Source organism: Strigops habroptila, chromosome 6, assembly GCF_004027225.2.
Source record: "Strigops habroptila isolate Jane chromosome 6, bStrHab1.2.pri, whole genome shotgun sequence".
Classification (NCBI taxonomy): Eukaryota; Metazoa; Chordata; class Aves; order Psittaciformes; family Psittacidae; genus Strigops; species Strigops habroptila.
The window spans coordinates 1,188,120-1,207,988 of NC_044282.2; the positions used below are offsets into that span (position 1 = coordinate 1,188,120).

Here is a 19,869-nt window from a genome sequence, read left to right on the forward strand (position 1 = left end):
GCGATGTGGTAGATGGGATTCTGAGACACAATAAGAGTATGAGATGCCTACCAGTTTAGAAATGCCAGTTCTTTTCTGAACAGTTGTTTTTTAACAGCAGGACCCTGTTAGCATTATTTAGCAGAGTGACACCAAACTAAGCAGAGAAGGCAAAGCATTCCTCTCTGCAAAAAGCAGCAGTGAAAAAGAATTGTTTTGCATACTTCTGAATTACCTTCATTGTCCTACAGAACATAAATATATATATATTTCATGGAGTCAGTGTTGGATCAAAACTGCAGAAAGGTCAAGAAACTTTGAGATGATGTTTTAATTCAGGTTTCTGTGCTCTCAGTTTCTCTGCTTTGTGTTGCCATTAATCAATCCCTTCTAGCTGTCCTCTTCAGATGGTACCTGACATGCAAACTGATATTCTCATTCAGACAAGATGATTCCCAAGCAGAATTTTGGTAGGGATAAGCAGCTTTCTGGGACAACCTGTCACAGGCCTTGCTCATTTCTTGGCTCTTGGTTATCTTCAGCTTCCTTCACACTTTGCAGCACCCCAGATGAAATGAAAGCAGAAAGATACCATCATGTTTCCATGGTCCCTTCTCCGTGTCAGTGCTCTAGGGTCTGGCTGATACTAACTTTCTTTTTGTGAAGGTACCACATTACCTGGTTGTGAGTGTTTCTCCAGATCTCTGCACCGGCGCAGTCCCAGACATCGATGGACAGCTTCTGGTGTCTCAGATGCCCTCCCTATCTTGCAGGAGGAACAGGTCCCAGACCTGAGTCTCAGTTCCACCACAGTTTATCTTCCAAATAAACATACCTCACCAAAGCAGGAGAGAGGCAACCATCTTCAAGTTTTCCACCGTTTGATTTCTTCTTCTGACAGGCACTTTAATCAAGCAGAAAGTTTCTGTCCTCTCTTGGTTTTCAAAAAGTGTCTTACAGTTTTATGCTTTGCATGTACTTTGGATAATTTCAGTGCTTTGTTTTTCCACCTTAAGGTGCAATTCAGAATCTTTACAGCTCTGTCATTTCCACCACCTCCGCCATCTATATTTTTCTTTTCTTCCTAACCAGAGGGTTCAGAGGGCCAGATTGACCTCATACGCGTTTCTTCATCTCATTTCCCTTGGCTCCCATTTGTAGTAGCTCATAATGAGTTGTCACCTATAGGACCTCCCATCAGTCATTAGGATGGATATGACTGACACCTGAACTGTCAGTCCTTCATTTGCTTTTTCATGACAGAGCTCAAACTCCCTGTTTGCCCCAGCTGGCAGTGTCCCAGGGGTCATCTGGGACTGTTGAAGCATCTCCTTTGACATGTCCTAGAGGAAGCAATTCCATCTCAGCAATATGAGGGTAGATAAGCGCTGATCTTTGGGAACTAAGCTAAGCTATTCTATTGAAGACTCCTCTTAATTGATACTCTTTTGCAATTAGTGCCTTCAGCACTAGCAGTCATTCAGGTTACAGGTCCCACAAGGAAGAAGAGTCCTGGTTATCCAGTAGTATCTCCAATATCTATATATTCTGGGAACAGAAATACTCAGCTGTTCAAGCAAGGTAAAACTTGCTTCAAGTTGCAAGTTTTAACAGTATTTGGAGGGTTATGTGTCTCTGAATTTCAGAGTTACTTGTGCGTTTTAGCTAATTCTGGGTTTATAGCCATAGTTTCTCAACATTGCACATTTCCAGCATTATTTATCCAGACATGTATCTAGAGTACGTATCATCTGCTTTTTCATGCTGGGGGATGAAAGACAGAAATGCCAGGAATACAATCTTTACCAGGGGCTGTTCAGTTAGTGAAATGAACAGAATCAAGAAAACTTAAATTCCATATATTTCCATCAGAATTCTCCTTTTCAGGGTGGCAGTGATGTATGCAAGGAATCAGGATATTTTTTAGCTGGCAGTACTGAAAAGTATCACAGGATTCTCTGTGATATTTTTCTCCTCTCTGAGAAATTGTAGATGCTTCATGGAGCACAGTGAAAATTCCTTAAATTACCATAAGACTGACGTACTTGTCGGTTTCTTGCTGAGCGTCTATTAAAAATCATTTGTTATGTGAGTGCTAGGGTAAAATAGATGAAGAATCTCTTTCTGTAACACTGGAAGTTATGGTGCCTGCAGAGTGACTTGGCCAGGTCACCAGGTTTGGAGGAGGATTGCTAGGTGGGGCTGGAGGAGAAGATGAAAGCAACAAATCTTAGGAATGTGCCTGTGGCACAAGAAGCAAGTGCTTCTGGTAGGAATGGTTAGTCAGAAGAAGTTTGGGAAGAAAGATTACTTCTGTGTACTAGTTGAAACAAGCATGTTCTTCATGGTATCAACACACACACTTTATATCCTCTCACATCCTCATTTTAAACACTCATTTCAATGCTGAGTACCTTTCTGCTGATTCTCAGAGCAAGCTGCTGGTACCACCAGATCAGTCACAGGGAGCCTTCTAGCAGCTAGTACCTGGCCCTAGGGACTACATGCAGACACTTTCATTTTCCATCAGATTTACCATCAGTCTCAATCCCTGTCATCTCTAATGAACACCACCAGTAACTACCAGAGTCAGGGAAAACTGGTGTAACCTGTATGTGCATATCTTGGATCAAGTGCTTGGAGCTAAGGTGTGCATTTGAACCTCTTGTTTCTGCTTCCATGCAAGAGTTGTTAAATATGTCACATGTTTTGCTTGTTTCAGATAGTGGGTGTTCGTTACTTGCTGCTGGAGTCTACGCTGAACATGTGCATTAGGGAAGAGCATTTGCCTCAGAGGTATCTCCAGCATAGCAATAAGGAGTATAGATACAGGTGTCCTATGGTGGACATAGCACTGGCTGCAGGGCTACTGGACACCTGATAATATAAAATGTAGACAAGATGATTATTAATTACTTTGAGCCACATTTATCGTATCACCAAACTGCAGCCACTTCTGACTTCATAACATTCAGCATCTGTAACCCAACGTCCTGTTCTGCCATATTTTTTGCTGCTGTCTGCTCAGACATCACCCCTGCAACTAGATGGACTTGTGGATGGTACTCTTTAAAAGCTCTGATTCAGTTCCAAAAGTTTGGTGTTGCAGAAATCTTTTAACTTCTGACTATTTGTTTAAGTAGAGGTTTCCTGAGAGATGTAGCACTTTCAATGTAATAGTCAATTAGAGGTTTGAGCTGTCCCTTAGAATTGGATTGTTCATCTTCTAGCTGTGGTACCAAGAAAGGTAGCTTGATTTTAAGGGTTTTTGAAGACCCTTGCTTTTCAGCGTTATGCTGGAAGTGGGAGAGGGTTTTACAGTTCATTTATAAATTGCAAACAAAATGCTCCTCACTGCCCTCCTCTGAATTCCACCAAAATCTTAAAACCCTCAACATTTTAAGAGAATACTTGAGTCAACAAACTTTGGCTGAGTTTTTCCAGACCATTTTCCCTGCAGATTTCTGTTGTCCCTCTTCAGGAAACGGAACTGTAAAAAGAGCAATTGCTGTATTATAAAGGACAAGTAAACTCTCACAGCTTTGCATGAGATTGTGCATACATATGAAGCTGAAAGGAAAGCTGGAGTAATTTCAGAATATGCTGCATTTCTGCAAGAAATAGTTAAAACCTCAAAGTTGTGTTCTTATGATAGCAACAGCTGTGGAAAGTCCCTTCCCTGACCATGTCTGCTGTAATGACTGAACGATATAGCCCCGTAGTTTATAATTCTGAGTCCAGGCTGTTTTGCCCCTTCTGTTGGGCTCTGAACCATTCTAACTACAAGAGGCCTCTCACTGGTGCAAAGACCTGTCCTGATGGGCTTCCCTGCAGTATCAAGGTTGTAAAGGTTTACTGCTGTTGAGTCCATTTATGCAGGTTCCATGAGCATGTTAGACTGGACCCTAAGTTACATCTATTCTGGCAGCAGACACAGGGTTAGCACTGCTGCTCAGCAACGTCCTGAGGTTGTCCATGCTGCCCCCTTGCTGGTGTGTTCCTCCAGCACTGCCCTGGCCTGGGCCAGCCAGCAGTCCCCCAGTCTCTGCCTGGGTATGGATGCCAGGGGATGGCGCAGGAGCTGCTCCCCTAGGCGTTTTGGTACAGCCGTCCTTGGCCTCTTTTATTTAGTGGCACAGATACAGTGCCAAGGTTTAATTTGGTATCTCGGGTATCATTGTGCATTTGCCATGAACAGCATGTCCCAGTAATGCATTCTAACACTCCTGGTTTTGGAAGGAGGAAGAGGTTGGTTAGTAAGTCCAATGTTGTTCCACTTTGCCATTTACCTTCCCTAGGAGTAATGTAAACAAGCATAAACCATCCATCTGTATTACTCTGCTTGTGAAACAGAGTGCATTTAGCTTCCTTTGTGAATACAAACATACCACATACTGAAATGAGGTGCTCTCAGCCACAGGTCAGTATGTGACGGTGTTAGATACTTCTTGTAGTGCTGACAGCTTCAGCCTCCACCAGCCCCATCCTTCTGTCTCGTGTGCGTGTATGTGTGTATTTGTGTGCATGCGTGTATCTCACAGTGGTAGAATAAGAAAATAGCCCATCTCTGGTTATTCAGTACACAGATTTTTATTACCGGATATTTTTAATTGGCTAATAGTTGTCATCAGTGATGTCACAGTTCCAGAAACATTTGTAATGTCTGCTTTGATGTTTGTCTCTCTCTTAACCAAAGGAGGACACACTGATTCTATACCAAAAAAAATACACATGGAAAACAAAACTAAATTATTTTTCTTACTGTACTGCTCTTAATAACTGTATACAGAATATGCAAATACCTCTCTTGGTTGGCTGCAATAGTCCATCTGTTCTGACAGTATCTCAGATTATCCAAGACGTTTGCCAGCATCCGAGTACCTAGCTTTGCTGCAAACCTCTACCAGAAGCAGAAAGAGGCTACATTTTCATGAGAGCAAGAGAACCTACACAAAGCAAACTAAATAGGCTTCAAGCTGCTAAAAGACTACTTATGTGCCTGGGAAAAAGAAGTAAACAATCTTTTTGTGTGTGCTGCTTTCACTGTAGCCTTTTCAGAGCCCTCTTTTCCTTGTTCTAAAACGCCTCTTTTGCCTGCCAAGAATAAGGATAATTAAACGTCCTTTAAGTGGTGTTTAAAGCTGCATGAGAAGAATACCTGATCCAGTTTCATATAGTAAATATGAAAGGAGAACAGTCCTATCAGGCGTGCTTGTTACTTCACTGCTGCTGTAAGACTAGCTAAGGCGGAGACTTGAAATAACCAGTTTTCCCCCGCAGTGACATATGCAGCATCCTTACAAGCATCTCCAGCAGCACGCCTGCCGTTTCTGTCTGCTATTTATACAGTAATGCAACTGAATTGAAAAGCAACAGCCTTACACAGACTAATTTTAAAGCAGTGCTCTGGTTTGTGATTTTAAAAGGCAGCTACCAATAAAAATGTAAATTTAAAAGAACCCTGGAGTCCTTTCTACTGCCCCAGTGCTAACTGTATTTTGAACTGAACCTGTTTTTCTGTTATCCTCAAAGTTGGAATTTTTTTATGCCAATATATGACTATTACTTCTTTTTAAAAAATACAGTTCTTTTTTATTTCCTGATGGTGCTGAGGATGAGACGACCATCAGTACTGGCTTTTTCTTTTCCCCATTTCTTAAGAGTTTTTCCTATATGAAAAATAGAAAGTACTTGTATAGAGAAATGTTATTTAATGGTTTTCTTTGCAGTGCTGGATAATGTCTTTGTATAAATGCTGTTAGAGCACGTATATTTATTGTGGTAAAACAATGCATGTTCCAATGTGTTCGCCTCCTTTCAGATGAACAGCAAGGCTTCGAGAGCTGTCCGTGCCTCCTGAAATTGTTTTTTTTCTGAAGTATAATGCTTTAAAAAAGCAGATCTGATTATTCATATTAGTCTTCAGATTTCCTTCCCCTTTTCTTTATTGCACGAGGCATTAGCATGGAAACACACTTCACATTTCTCAGGCTTTTGTCTGTTCCTGCTGCTTTGCCTACTGGAAGTAAAATAGTACTATTTGGTTTCTGACATAACTGATTACTATGGAAATTATTACCATGTCATAAACAGAGGATTTCATGTGTCGAATGTGCGGCAGGAACGCAGACGATTCTGTAAGCAGAAGATTCCTGGTAATAAGGAAAAAGGGAAGAGAAATGCAGAAAACACAGGATGCCTGTGCAAAATCCATTGTTGCAGATTCTTTTTCAGAAGGCATAACCTGCAAGAGCATGGGGATCAGTCAAGCTGTTTGCTGGGGTTCTTTGGTTTTAAATGAGTAAGAAGATAAATGTGAATTTGTGCTTCAAGAAATAATTATTTTATTTTGACTCCAGCAGTTGGCGCTGGCCAAAGTGATTTCCGAGGGCATTCGATGTATGTCCCAGATCACTGTTCCACGCTAGGGAGACTAGACAGCTACCGCTCTGCTATGCAGCGCTCTGAAACCAAGGACACCAGCTGCCAGACGGAGGAAGTTAAAGTTGTGCCCCCTTCAATGAGAAGAATACGAGCGCAGAAAGGACAAGGCATTGCAGCCCAGATGTCTCAGTTCTCCAGCTCATCTGGAAACATGTCAGTGATGAGTGATTCTGCTGCAGTTATATTTGCTTCTCGCCAAAATAGTGACATAGGTTTTCACAGCTTGCCTCGGGCTGGTGCAAGAGTGTCTCTGCAGTCCCTAGAGCAGACACAGAGCATCCCTAGGCAGACAGAAGACATCGCTGGCTCTTTACCCCACCAGATAAGTAAATTGCAAGCGGATGATGGTGTTGTGCATCTGAGGAATAATTCCACAACAGGGACCCTGTCGAGGCCGAGGTCTCAAGAGGTGAGAAGCTACGATAGCGAAAAGTCCGCAAGCCCAGCTTGTGTGGTCTCTCCTCATGCCACCTACTCAACAAGCATCATACCCAATGCAACACTCTCATCCTCTTCAGAAGTTATTGTTATTCATGCTGCCCAGAGTGTTGGATCATTGGATAGTAAAATTACCAACTCCACTGCCTACCCAAAGCCAAGAGACAATCCTGTTGCCAGCAGTGCAGTAAGCGGAAAAGAAGATCACCATTCTTCAAGCGGTAACTGGAGTGAGAGTAGCTCCACACGTCATTCTCAGACATCAGATACCATCCCATCTAATGCTGTCATGATGCTTTCTCTTGGTGACTCTGCTGTCTCTCTTAGCACTCCTGGAAATGCAGAGGCTGGGTCTCAGGGCATGGGCTACAGCTGTAGGAACAATCTCGCTCTACCAAGTCCTTCCCAGGACAGCGACGGTCGGAGCGATTCCAGCTGTTCAGGGGAGCGAGCACAAGCGGCAGTGAACAGCACAGAGCATTGGCTGTACAAGTCTGCAGAAAACAGTGAGACTCCTTCACACAAGGTGGTTTGTACCACACCAGGCTGTGCCACTCCCAGGAGCAACCTGAGCAGCAGCAGCCTGGAGAGGACTTCGGTCAGGGATGATTCTACTTCTCTGTATTCTGTGGACCATGATGGTTATTACGGTTCTGTGCACATGGACTCTGGACTGAAGTCAGACATGTCTTGCGATAGTTCTAATGGTTTTGGGAACTCCAGAGACAGCGTGATAAATGTCTTTGAAGGAAAGGAGAAGAAACATCAGGATGACCAGTCAGGCCAAGGTGAAAAATCCCTTGTAAGAAACATCTCTCTGAAAAAGGCAAAGAAGCCGCCTTTGCCGCCATCCAGAACAGACTCACTCAGGAGGATGCCCAAGAAAAAAGCCCAGTCGAATGGACAGGTACTTGATGAAACCCTCATTGCCACCCTCCAGCATTCCCTGCAGTTGAATCTCCAATGCAAAAATGGCAGCTCCCCTTCCCAGAGCCCCTGCAGTGATTATGAGGATCCCTGGGTGTTGCGTTCCCGCAGCCAAAGCTCAATCAGCGCAAGCAGCAGTATGATGTCCACCACTGCTCCAAACCTTTACTCCATCTGCACGGTCACTCCCTCTCAGAGTGAAACAAGTAGCATCAAGTCGGAGTATGCAGACCAGTGGGGTTACTACAGTGACTATGCAGCAGTGGCAGATGACCAGGTAAAATCCCCAGTGACCCATTCTGCCAGCACATCATCTGCTCTCAGCGATTACAGCATCAGCCACTTCAGTGATGGCTCAAGGGCTTCTGTGCCACAAGTGCCCAGTGGACTGGCCAAACCAAAGAGCACTTCTCCGGAGAAATCCCACCGAGTCACATCGCCATCGAGTGGGTACTCCAGCCAGTCCAATACTCCCACTGCACTTACTCCAGTGCCTGTCATTTTAAAATCTGCATCATCAGGAAATGGGAAATCCAAGCTGAAGCCTAAAGTGCCTGAAAGGAAATCCTCTCTTCTGTCTTCGCTCTCCATGTCTTCCTCCTCCACTTCTCTTTCTTCAAATACATCTACTGAAGGGAGCGTGAGTGTGAAGAAACTGGAGCCCGCCCTGAGCTCTGCTCCGGATCCTGGTGCTCCCCCTCCGCCACCTCTTCTGCCAGCACCTCCTCCACATTGCCCTGAAGTTTCTCCTCCACCTCCTCCTCCTCCATCAGAAGTCATGGATCTGTCACCACTGCCAGCCTCTCCCACCTTCCCCCCTCCGCCGCCGGAAGCTGATGTAAGTTCTTCCTTTGCCCAGACTGTCCCATGGTTTCCACAAGGAGCCTCCATCAGTTCGTTCTCTTCCCCTGGTCCTCCTCCTTCCACTTTCCCTTTAGCTGTCCCGCCACCAGCACCACCTCTTGATCCCAAACTAACAAAAGGTGCAACAATATACCAACAGTATTCTTTTAAGAAACGTAACCAGGAAGATTCTTGCTACAGTCCAGTGAAACAGCCACTCAACAAGCAAGATGCATCGAGACCTGTGATGCCGTTAGTAACTACCAAAGCATTGCAAATGGTGCAGCTGAGGTCTGTGAAAAAAGCGACAGAAGGTGAACCGTCACCTGAATCTGCTTCTGAAACCGCCTCTCAGGAAAAGGGTACTGTAAATTCATCATCTCAGTCTTCCCTAAAGCCATGTCTCTCACTGAGACTCAGCAGCAGCTTAGGCGAAGAGGAAATGAAAACTCAAGGCACTTCATTTAAAAACTCAATTCAAACACTGGCTCGGGGTTCTCCTATCGTTCTCTCCGATAATGTACCTGCACTTGACAGCGATCAAAAGCCTGCAAGTGCAATGGCTCTGAACAAGTCTTTTGAAGCTGATGCACTGGGGACAACTGGTGAAGACACACCTGAGCCTCCAGTGCAGAGTGAAGACCTCCATTCTGGCATGTCACTTCAGGGGTCACCAGCATCTTCCGACAAGACTCAGGTCATATTGCCAAGCAAGAAACCACCTCCTATTTCAAAGAAACCCAAACTGTTCCTTGTTGTACCACCTCCACAGTTGGATCTTACAGTGGAGAAAATAGCTGAAGTGAGTGATACTGTCAGAAGCACATCAAGCCCAACTAAGAGAGACGCTGTGCTTGCACACTGCGAGGAGGCGAGAAATTGTCTTACAGATGGACTCAGTTCTAGCGAGATGGACTCTGGCAGCCTGGTTCCTGAGGGAGGAGCTGCCGGATTCACCTTCTCGGAGACAGTGGGAGCTAATGCCTTTGTGGTACAGCCTGCTGCATCACCAGTTCAAGAAGAACCCAGGCAGGAGGAGCAGTCTGCTTTTGATGAAGGAAGCAGTTCGGGCAGCAGCCAAGACAGCAGCAGTAACACCGACGGGCACCTATCTCAAGAGAACGAAAGTGGTGAGTCTCTTTCCTCTGCCTTTTCTTCAGATGCAGCAATATTTTAAAGAAGCTGGGGAGTGAGAATAGCAATCCTAGCATTCAGGTGGGCTTCTGTAGAGAAAAGAACCTCTTGCAATAGTTACAACTGTAAGCCTAAAGAAAGTTGCAGGGACTCAATTAATACTTTATGAGATTTCTTACAATTCCTGACTTCTCAGTATTGCAGACATGGAAAGAAAATTATGCTTTATCTAATTGTGCTAAGATTTCATGCTACGAAAATGTGGTTGGCTTTGTGAATTATGATTTTGCATGAGTGGAAGCCACACACATTTTCTTTCAGTGGTGTTCTCTGCCTGTGTGTGAGAGCAAGCACAGGCATTTTGTGCTCTGCAGTTTCCTCAGCAAGTGTTGTTCTGAAATCACAGCAATGACAGCAGTGCACTCACTTGATCAGAGGCAGTGAGGGCAGGTTTTAGGACTGTATGCCTGTTGAGTTCCCACGATGACAGTATTGTTCATTTTCTCTGCATAGTGGAGGTGTTTGAATCGGATACAGCACATAGTTCATTCCTGCCAAGCAGTGGTTATGGGGACGAGACGGACGGAGTGGCAACACCAGCGAGACCGAGGACTACCGAAGATCTTTTTGCAGCCATTCACAGGTACTGCAGAAATTGCCCTTCCCACAGTCAGGTCCTGTAGTTCTCTCAGAAATGAATTGAACGTTGTTTTACTAAAACACCCAATTACAACAGTCTTTGCTGTAACAGAAAGCACACATTTATCAGCTTTCTACTAAGGTGATACATGAAAAAGATAAAAGAACTCGTTTTTTATTGTTCTACAAATATATTTAATCAATTCTGAACTAAAGCTACCAGATTAAATCAATGTAGATTGTATTATAAATATCCTGCCCTTAAAATATCAGTTACATCTAGTATTTATTGTACTATTCTCAATCTGCCATATTAACTCTACTGTTGCTTTTTCTGTGTATCTTTTGTTTTCATTCTCGTTCTTCTCCATCTCTTTTTACTCTCTTCGCTGCTTATATGGTGCAGTTTGGGACAGAGGCTCAACGCTAATGCTTCATGGCAAGCGTGGCTGAAACTGGCAAGTAACACAACATGTCAGTCATATGGCAAAACATATGGCAAACGCTGGATTATAGTTTGCCATAATCCAGCCTGAGGTCGGGTGTCTTGTGTCAAACTGGTTCATGAATGAAATGTGCAATACTGGCTCTATTATCAATGACATTATTCATTTCCCTTAAAAACAAAATCACCTTCAATAGGCAACTAGATTTTTGTGCTGTTCACCTGAGGTTCTAAAAAAAAAGAGAAGAAAAAAAAAGGCTTAAAACCACAAAATGAAACGTGTGCACCATTTAAACAGTACACACAGAAGACCATTACCACTCTGAACTACTGAGCTTGCTTTTAGACTAGAATCGACGTAGCAGTAGTGCCATCTTGTGGCTTTGTCTTTAACTTGGAAAGGTACAGGGACATCTCTTTATCTGGTCACAGAGAACACCTGGCAGCATCTGTATAGGTTTATTTAGGTATGTAGTCAGTTTGTGGAGCTGTGCATGAGTTCTGCATCAGGAGCACTGAGGGATGGGGAAAGCCTGTTGTGAGAACGTGGCTCGGAGACTGCAGCACTTGGGATGCAAATGCTATTCTTTTCATCTTTGAAACTATCCTGTTTCGATGTTACAGAAATTCCATATATACGATACTGACTTTTTACAACTCACGGTTACTCTTTAGGACTTGGCCTGTGGGAGCTGTTCTAAAAATGGTCTGTTGCATTTGTGTTGCGTGGTGCTTACCAGGACTGCGACAAATCTGGTTTTAGAATGAAGTATTCTGGCCAGTAGCCTTTCTCCATTCTGTACGCAGATAGGGAGTGGATCTCTGTGTGTATGCACATACATATAATTCGTGAGCTTATGGGGAAATGGACAATGGAACTGGATGTGACATAGTTAAAACTGCTTCACACATTTGTTATTAAGACCTTGCTTTTGCTGGCTTTAGACTTGAATTACTATCTTCCTTGGTGGTTAATTAATTAAAAATGGGTTGGTGCCCCCCCTCCACCACTATTTGTAAAAGGTGTTATTTCAGCGATTGGCACTCCTGAATATGTGCTTTGGAGTAAGACGAGAAATTTAGTGGTATGTGCATTAAGGACAGGAAAAACAATCTAAGTTTAAGCCACAGTTTTCTTTGAATATATACCCTACCTCAGTCTGAAAAGCCACCAAAACCAAATTTGGTTCTTAATTTTAAGTTTCTGCCATAATTCATACATGCTAAGAAAAGCATGGACTGCTCTCCACTGCATTCACAGTCTAGCAATTCAGTGTCAAACCAGGATAACAGTCTTGCCCTAAAGATCTTTGCAACTGAATTTTGCTTTCCGTTTATTTGGAATTTCATTTGGGTTTTGGCAGCAGTATAACCTCAGCATCGCAGTGTTTAAAGATACCCACAGGCAGCCAAAAACCTAATGAAGGGAAGTCTTTTCCCTGTAACTCATGTGCACGCATGTTCGCATAGAGACTCGCAGAGCATCCAAGCACCAAATCCACTTGCTGCCTGTGGTACTGACACACAGTTAAATCCGGACAAGGTTCTGATGTTTGCCACTGCTAAAGGCATCATTTTATCCCTGTGCTATCTTCTGGTGTCCATTCATGCTCAGGCTGAATGGATGTCGGTATTACATTCTTCTTTCAGAAGGGCAGGTGGAGGCAGCAGCAGCTGAAAATAACAGCTCTTACAGCTGCCTGTGGGGGCATCGTAAGGGATCTGTGCATAAACTTCACCACTAGAGAGACAGCATCGCTCCAAAGCCTTGGCAGAGTTTATGGCAGTGTCTGTTGCTGCCACCTACTCAGCTGTCAGATCCTGCTACTTTGTTTTCGAGGGGAGGGGAAGGATTATTGTCAATAGGCTGCAATGCATAAAGACATTTGGGCTTGCCTTGGCAAAATCTCAAGGCCTTTAAGAAAGTAGAGCTAAAGATCACGTTAAGTAGAAACCTGTTTTACAAGGGGAACAATCTGTATTGAACACATGCTTGATAAAAATTCATACCAAATTATAGCATGCTAATCTTGTAATAAGTCTCCTGACTTGTTTTAAACTTTGGCCAAAATAGCATATGTAAAAACAGCCTTTATACAATGTTTCTGAATTAATTCTTGCTTAGCCTGCAAAGAAGCAAAGCAGCTTTGCTACAGATACTGGGCATGTAAAACATTTCTGTAAGATTTCTAATAATGGGAAAATGGGGCAGTAGAAGTCCAGTTTCCACTTATTCCCACCTCCATAACTGGTTCTTAGTTTTGTTTTTGTTACCCCTGCACTTTACTTGAAATTAAAAACCACTCCATCCTTTCATTTGGAAAGATAACTTTCACGTCAGGAAGTTGGTTTCTCCTTCATTTAGTCACAGAGTTGCAATGACAGAGCACCAACAGAACTGTGAATTTTGTCTGTGCATCTTAATGGAAGCTGGAAGGCTCAATTTTCACTATTCATTTAATATTTAGGTCCAGGCGTCGACTTTTGTTTTCTAAATTATTTAATCCAGAGTGGTCACCTGTGGCTCCCTTTTCTGCATCTTAACTTCAGCAGCAGTCCGCTGCAATATCCTTTTCTAAAAGCAAGTGCACTAGACTGCACTTCTAATTCTCCAGAGAGCATCAAACGAAATAGTAGACCAAACCAAAACCAGAAAACCCCAGCATACTGTAGATGACATATTTTTAATCAGGCCCCCAAACTAACAGACAAATGGCACTGTGTGTAATCTTTATAGTGCATTAATCTTAGCAGTTGAATACTGTCTCCAGAAAACCTGATTCACTAAATTTGCTGAAGTATATTTTGAATATTTGGACATCATATTGCCAGTTTTAGTAGTTTCATTGTTCCAGATTTGCAGAAAAAGAACAGTAAACTTAGTTTATACCTCCAATACCTTCATTAATGCCTATACAGTTTTGGTGGTGTTCTTACTCATGCTTTAGATTTAGATGACTTCTCCCTTATCCCTCTCTCTGCTTTAGCTTAATTCATTGTCATCCCTTTAAGCTGAGTTTAATTCGGGGAGGTAAAAAGTTTAATTTTTTGTTTGGTCCTCTTTTTTTTGTTTTTCCCACTCAGATCCAAAAGGAAAGTCCTTGGCCGTAAAGACTCAGAAGACGACCGTACCCGCAACCATTCTCCGTCGCCCCCCGTAACTCCCACTGGTGCTTCCCCAACCTTAACTACCCTCAAACAAGCCGGATCTATTCAGAGGAGCGTTCGCAAGAGCAGCACCAGCAACGACAACTTCAAAGCCCTGCTGCTGAAGAAGGGGAGCCGCTGCGACACCAGCTCCCGCATGTCCGCAGCAGAGATGTTGAAGAACACGGACCCGCGGTTCCACCGGACAAAGACGGATGCGTCCCCGGACGTTTCCGACAGCCCTGCCAGCTGCTCACCCAGCAAGAGCAAACGGGCCCAGGAAGAGTGGGCCAAGAGCGAGGGCCTGATGCCAAGGAGCATGTCCTTCTCTGGCACTAGGTACGGCCGGTCCCGGACACCCCCCTCTGCTGCCAGCAGCAAGTACAATGTCCGCAACCGCATCCAGAGCAGCCCCATGACCGTCATTAGTGAAGGAGATGGGGAGGTGGTGGAACAGTCAGAGGGCAGGGGCCGAAGGACTTTGGAAGAGCAGCAAGAGAGACAGCTTGATATGTTTAACAGTGATGAAATGGACGCGAATGACTTTCCGTTTGCTGAGGAGGCAGGCTGCAAGGAGACCTTGGATCCAACCCATCTAGACTTACTGACTCAACCAGGTACTTCAAGGAAGTATCGAAGCCCTTCAGCTGAATGAAAGTTGTAAGACAGTGACAAAAGGCACTGGATATTAGTCTAGAAAGTGACAGAGGACTAGATTCCAGAAGAAAGCCCAGACCAGGACAAGTTTACTTTGCTGAGCATTTATTCCATGAACTGCATGTGTGTGTTTAAATGCTAAAGCAATGATAGTTCTGCATGGTTGGGTTGGGGTGGGGAGGACTTGGTTTGAATGAGTGGTCTGTGGCTTAAAGAAAGTTAACAGTTGAATTTTGTTTTTTTTGTGTAAAGCCTTAGAAGTCCTCTTGTGGGGGGGAGTTTTCTCAGAGCCTGTAGGGGTGTGAAGTTTTTCTTTTTCTTGACTGTAATTGCGCAAGCAACATTTAGGAATAAGCCTGAAAAAGAGGAATGGGAAGGCTCCTGTGGTACAAGCTGGACGCTTGCTTCAAAAGCATTGCAGTGGTGCAGCGTAGTGCGTTCGTTAAGCAGGGAGAGGCACGATGAGGCCCATTCACCTATGAGAAGGTTGTAAGGTTGGTGCTGGGGTTACATGGCTTGTGCCCCAGTGTTCAGTGGAGCGTGTCCTGCTAAAGCAGTTAGGGCACCAGGTTATGAATTGGTCCAGGGTACTTCTATTTTTGGTTTTTCCTGAGGGAAAATGAAATACGTAGTTAACGTGGAAGAGGGAGCTGAGTGTTATAACACACCACTAGCTGCTGTGCAGCCACACACGCACGCTTGGAGAAACACTCATTTCCAAGTGAATTGCTTCCTTGACTGGAGTATTCCCTTAGAGAACTGCAACAACTGGATGTGTGCGGAGGATGCGAGCAGACAGCAGAAAAGTGGGAGAGGAATTAAGCGGTGTACTGCCAGAGTTTGGAAGGGTGACGTTTCTGAATTAGAAAGCAAAATTTGACTTTGAGAACTTGCACTACAGAGCTGCAGGTGGAGCCTGTCTTTCAGAACTGAAACGGGAGTTGTGTTTTGCCAGAAGCCTGTCTTCCATTTGTCAAAATGGGAAGATTATTACTTTTCATCACTTGAAATACAGATACTTGCTAACTTTTGGTTACCAAAGAATAAGTTACAGTTACTTTCCTTTTTGATTTGCCTGCAGTATTTCTCTTCTTTTTAACCTTAATAATTTAGTGAGGTTCAGTTTTATTGTACATTTTACAGATAATAAAAACACTTAACGGTTTTCCAATTGTAAAGATGACCATTAATTAAAACTGAAATATTGGCTGGAGTTTTTGGTTCTTAGTAGCAATGAAGCTTTTAATTTTTGAGGAGGATTTTGCATCATTTGATGGAGTGCGCAGTTTTTGTATTGTTTGTAAATACTGAAAGTTGTTAAAATATCTTTTGATCTCCCTACCGTAGAATTTATACATTTTTAGATTGCTTTTAAGAAGAAAAAGCACTCTTTGTAGATTATTTATTTTAGAGAAATATGCTTGTAATCTCTTTCTTCAATCCTTTTACTTGTTAGTAATGTAAATTTCAGGGGCCTTTGTTTAACTCTTCCCTTCCCAAGAGGGGAATAGTGATGAAAATGCTGTGACTTTGCTTCAATAAAGAAAAAGGCTGCCAGTTGCCATATTGTCTTTTGAGTTGATTAAAATCTCCTTCAAAAGATGTGTCCCACAGCATATGGCAACCCACCGAACGCCATAAACCATGCATCCAGCTACTAACCTCCGGTTCTCATATCGCAAAATGTACTAATTCACTTCAGAGACCACTAAAGCCTACTTACCTATCCATCATCCCGTTCTGGCAGCTCAGTGCTGAGACTAAAAAACTGAAATAGTCCTAAACTTCTGACAGTATCATTTGTGAGAGTTTCTACTACTTCCCTCTTACTTGCAACCTGTCCCAGGAAACTAAAATTCTTGGAGAACCAGATTATAAGCAGAGTGTATGAGAAGTGAAATGGAGAAGGTGAATCCAGCTGCACGCACTGGAACATGAGCGGGATTAACCGGTGCACAGCAAACTTTCTACCATGTTTGCATGCTAAATATGTTTAAAGAACCACTGGATTTTTTAATTACATGAAAACCTAATTGGATAGATTGTTTCAAGTATTATTAATATTGATCTGAACTACATGCTGCTGCAAAGAGATAGTGCAAAACATTCTGCGGCTGCTAAATGTCTCGTGATCGTTGCTTTGGTGTTTCTCCCAGAGCTGACCACATGGAACTTAGAGCGCTGTGTCCTTTTCACAGCAGGTACCGCCCCTTTCAGAGCTATGTGGAACTGCTAGCTAGTCCTCATGCCACCGTCCCAGGAAAATGCTCAGGCTTTGTTCTAGTGTTTACAAATGGGGAAATCATCTAAGTGAAAAACGGCAGCATTGGAGAAAATTATAGTGTCTGCAGCTCGCGCAGGACTTGGCAGCGTTTTGCATGAAGTGCCAGCGGGAGGGAGCGAGCCTGGCCAGCTTGTTTCCCTCACGCTGGCCAGCTGATGCTGCCGGGCATTGCTGCAGACTGTATGGGGAACAATTTGGGAAGTCCCAGCTCACATGCAGGGCATCTTGTCAAGGCAGGTAGGTGACATTTAACTTGAGTGCTGCATGACTGGATTTCTCCTCTGGCAACAGGTAGCCTTGATGCTCATCTAAAACCTGCGTCTGGTGTGAGGTGAGTTTGGGTTGAGGCTCAGGTTTTGGCTGAAGGCAGTGCTTGTGTAGCCCTACTGATGATGCTGCATGACTACATTTTACACAGTATAAACTATAGTGAAATACATTAAATGTGCTGAAACATGTTTAACAGTGCTTGTAACGATACTTATTTAGGCAACTGAGGAAACTTTCTTATGGAGATACCACTGTGTCATCTCCCCCCTGCCATCATCATCCTCTGTAGCAGCATGCAAAATTGGTTAGTAGCTCAGTTTTTTCAGCAATACACTGCTTAGCCCAAGTTTCCACTACAAAACCTTAAGAGCACGACAGCTTTAGGCTGTGTTTTCTGTACTGGCAACAACTTTGGTGTGTATGTAATTATGCTAAGGAAAACATTCCTAATTTTCTGTCATGCATCCAACTTCAAAGCTACTTTCTTCCATTATAAGCTTCCTTCATAGGGAGGTTTTGCAGTTGTGGCTTTATTGGTCAACAAGTATAGATGAAGTTTAGCAAACCTCCGCTAAAGACATCCAGAGCAGTAGGAGAAGATGAAAAATACACACACTTTGGGCACGCTGAAGAGAAAAAGGAGACTTGTCATCCTGATGCTTAGTGAATCTTACTGTCACTTAGAGGGCTTGTTCAGAGTTTACAGTTGGTTTGTGGCTTGCCTCTGAACCAGAATTCATTATTGAAGCTAGATGTGAGATTAATCTCTGATTTTCCTTTTATTGGGAATGGTTTTCAGCATCAGTCTTTTCCTAAATCCCGTTCTGTATTAACTCATTCTGTGCTTCCTTTGTTGATGTTCAAAGTTCCTTCTTTCTGCTGTCAGATGCAGGCAGCCCTGACCTCCCTTAGAATTAGAGCCCCTCAGTTATTAAATGCGTACATGAGGCTCTGTGGCATTTACATGCCTTCACAGTTTATATACTGGAGAGAGGAGAATTATTATCTTAATTTAAATGAAAGATGGTTATGTAAGGAGCAATAGCTTGGTGAGAGGAGGTTTGGAAAGTTACTGGAAATAAAAGAATTGGGAAAGGAGACTTGATGAAGGCGGAATTTTGAGGAACCAGGATTAGATGCTGGTTCATGCATAAGGCTTGGCCTGAAAGAAGGCACAGACTAATGGCAGAAAGGGTGAAGCAGGAAGATTACTGAGAAGAAAAGTACGGTGAATGCATAGAACAACACTAAGGTATGAGGTGGGTAGGATATGCAGACTCTTGAAGACAATGAACCTTCATTAAGTACAGAAGAGATAAAAAGGCCAAGGAACAACAGGACAGTCACAACAAGGGGTAAGAAAAAGCTAGCCAATGTGTTTTTTCACAATTCAAAGGGAATAGAAGGCCAAAGTCAGTCAAACATGGGAAAAAATGTTTTAGTAAGAGGAAAAAGAGCAAAACCGTGTGAGCTTAGAGCAGCAGTAATGGGCTGAAGTGAGGAATGCTCTGGGAGAGCCCAGGCAACACCGGGCAGGTGGCTACAAGCGCGAGCACAGCTCTGGGAAGGGTTCTGCACAGAAAAGCTGTGCCTGAAATCTGGAAAGAATATGGGATCAGGAAGATTAAAGCTCAGGTTCATCCTGCCTACCTTCTACCAAGAACCCTGCGTACAGTGATTTCCATGGACCTGCTCCAGCTCTCCACAGGCACCTGTGCTCCGGTAATTTGCTGAGCCTTCAGTTGTTTCCTGGAGACAAGAGAGGCCACCTGTGCAGGCAGCACAGGAATATGTGGATTCGTAACACTGCAAGCAAATGCATGTTGCAGGTATTGTTTGGATCCCACAAAGTTCTGGAAAAGCCATTTATAGCGGCCGTCGCTGCTCCAACAAAGCTGTTGCCACAGGACTTCCAAGTGGTTCAAAATGCTGCATTGTTTGCTTCTGTAAGAGAAGATGAAAACGACAGACTTCAACAATAAAACAAAGTGTTAAGAAATTGACAGTGGCAACGAGGAATCATTTTATCTATTTTGTTTAAAATAACTTCAGCACTCACAAAAGCCACAAAGCTACAAATTTCGTCAGCTATATAATGTCCAAAGTACATTATCTGCGCTTTGAGTTCCCCCCTTATATTTTCTGAAGAACTTTCAGAAGTTCATTTCTTTCACAGATAAGACTAGAAAAGCCTTCTGAAATAAAGCTGGTAATTTTCTTGGTTCTAAAGAGGTGTTATTAACTTTAAATCAGAGTGCAGCGTTAAAATCTTGCCAGGTATTCAGTACTGGATAATGACTGTGGCTACGCTGGTGTGAATTAATAAACACTCAGTAGAATAAAACAGAGAGATGTCGATAAAGATGTAAAGATGTGCTATATCATCTATTGTTCTGAAGGACGCGGTAAAAGCCTTCATAGTGCTTCCCCAGCAGAATTGAGTATGTTTATATTGCAGATCGACCTCTTTGCAGTCAGGTTCCTTCACATAACACACCACCAACACGTAAGGGCCCATCAGTTCTTCTGCCAACAATGCAAATGCAAAATGTCATTGACTTCTAGTTTGAAATTGTCTGTTAATAGTGAATCCAAATGTGGGGGTATATACAGAGGAAAGGCCAATCCCAATGTACCTGAATTGCTTCTGTCTGGAGCATGC

General features: G+C 43.3%; 1 protein-coding gene across 7 annotated transcripts in view; it reads left to right on the top strand.

The window, feature by feature from the left end:
* The window catches only part of NHSL1 (NHS like 1), a 181,224-nt gene extending 161,655 nt beyond the window's left edge, over positions 1-19,569 (top strand). For 4 of the 7 annotated variants that reach the window (XM_030490022.1, XM_030490023.1, XM_030490025.1 and 1 more), the window contains 3 exons: positions 6,339-9,761; positions 10,279-10,408; positions 13,934-19,569. In XM_030490022.1, the coding sequence (XP_030345882.1) occupies positions 6,339-9,761; positions 10,279-10,408; positions 13,934-14,651 (4,271 nt within the window). In that variant the 3' untranslated portion in view covers positions 14,652-19,569. Of the gene's footprint in view, positions 1-6,338; positions 9,762-10,278; positions 10,409-10,810; positions 10,863-13,933 lie in introns of all 7 variants that reach the window. The other 3 variants (XM_030490024.1, XM_030490026.1, XM_030490028.1) reach the window with 2 other exon arrangements.
* The last annotated feature ends 300 nt before the right edge of the window (positions 19,570-19,869 follow it).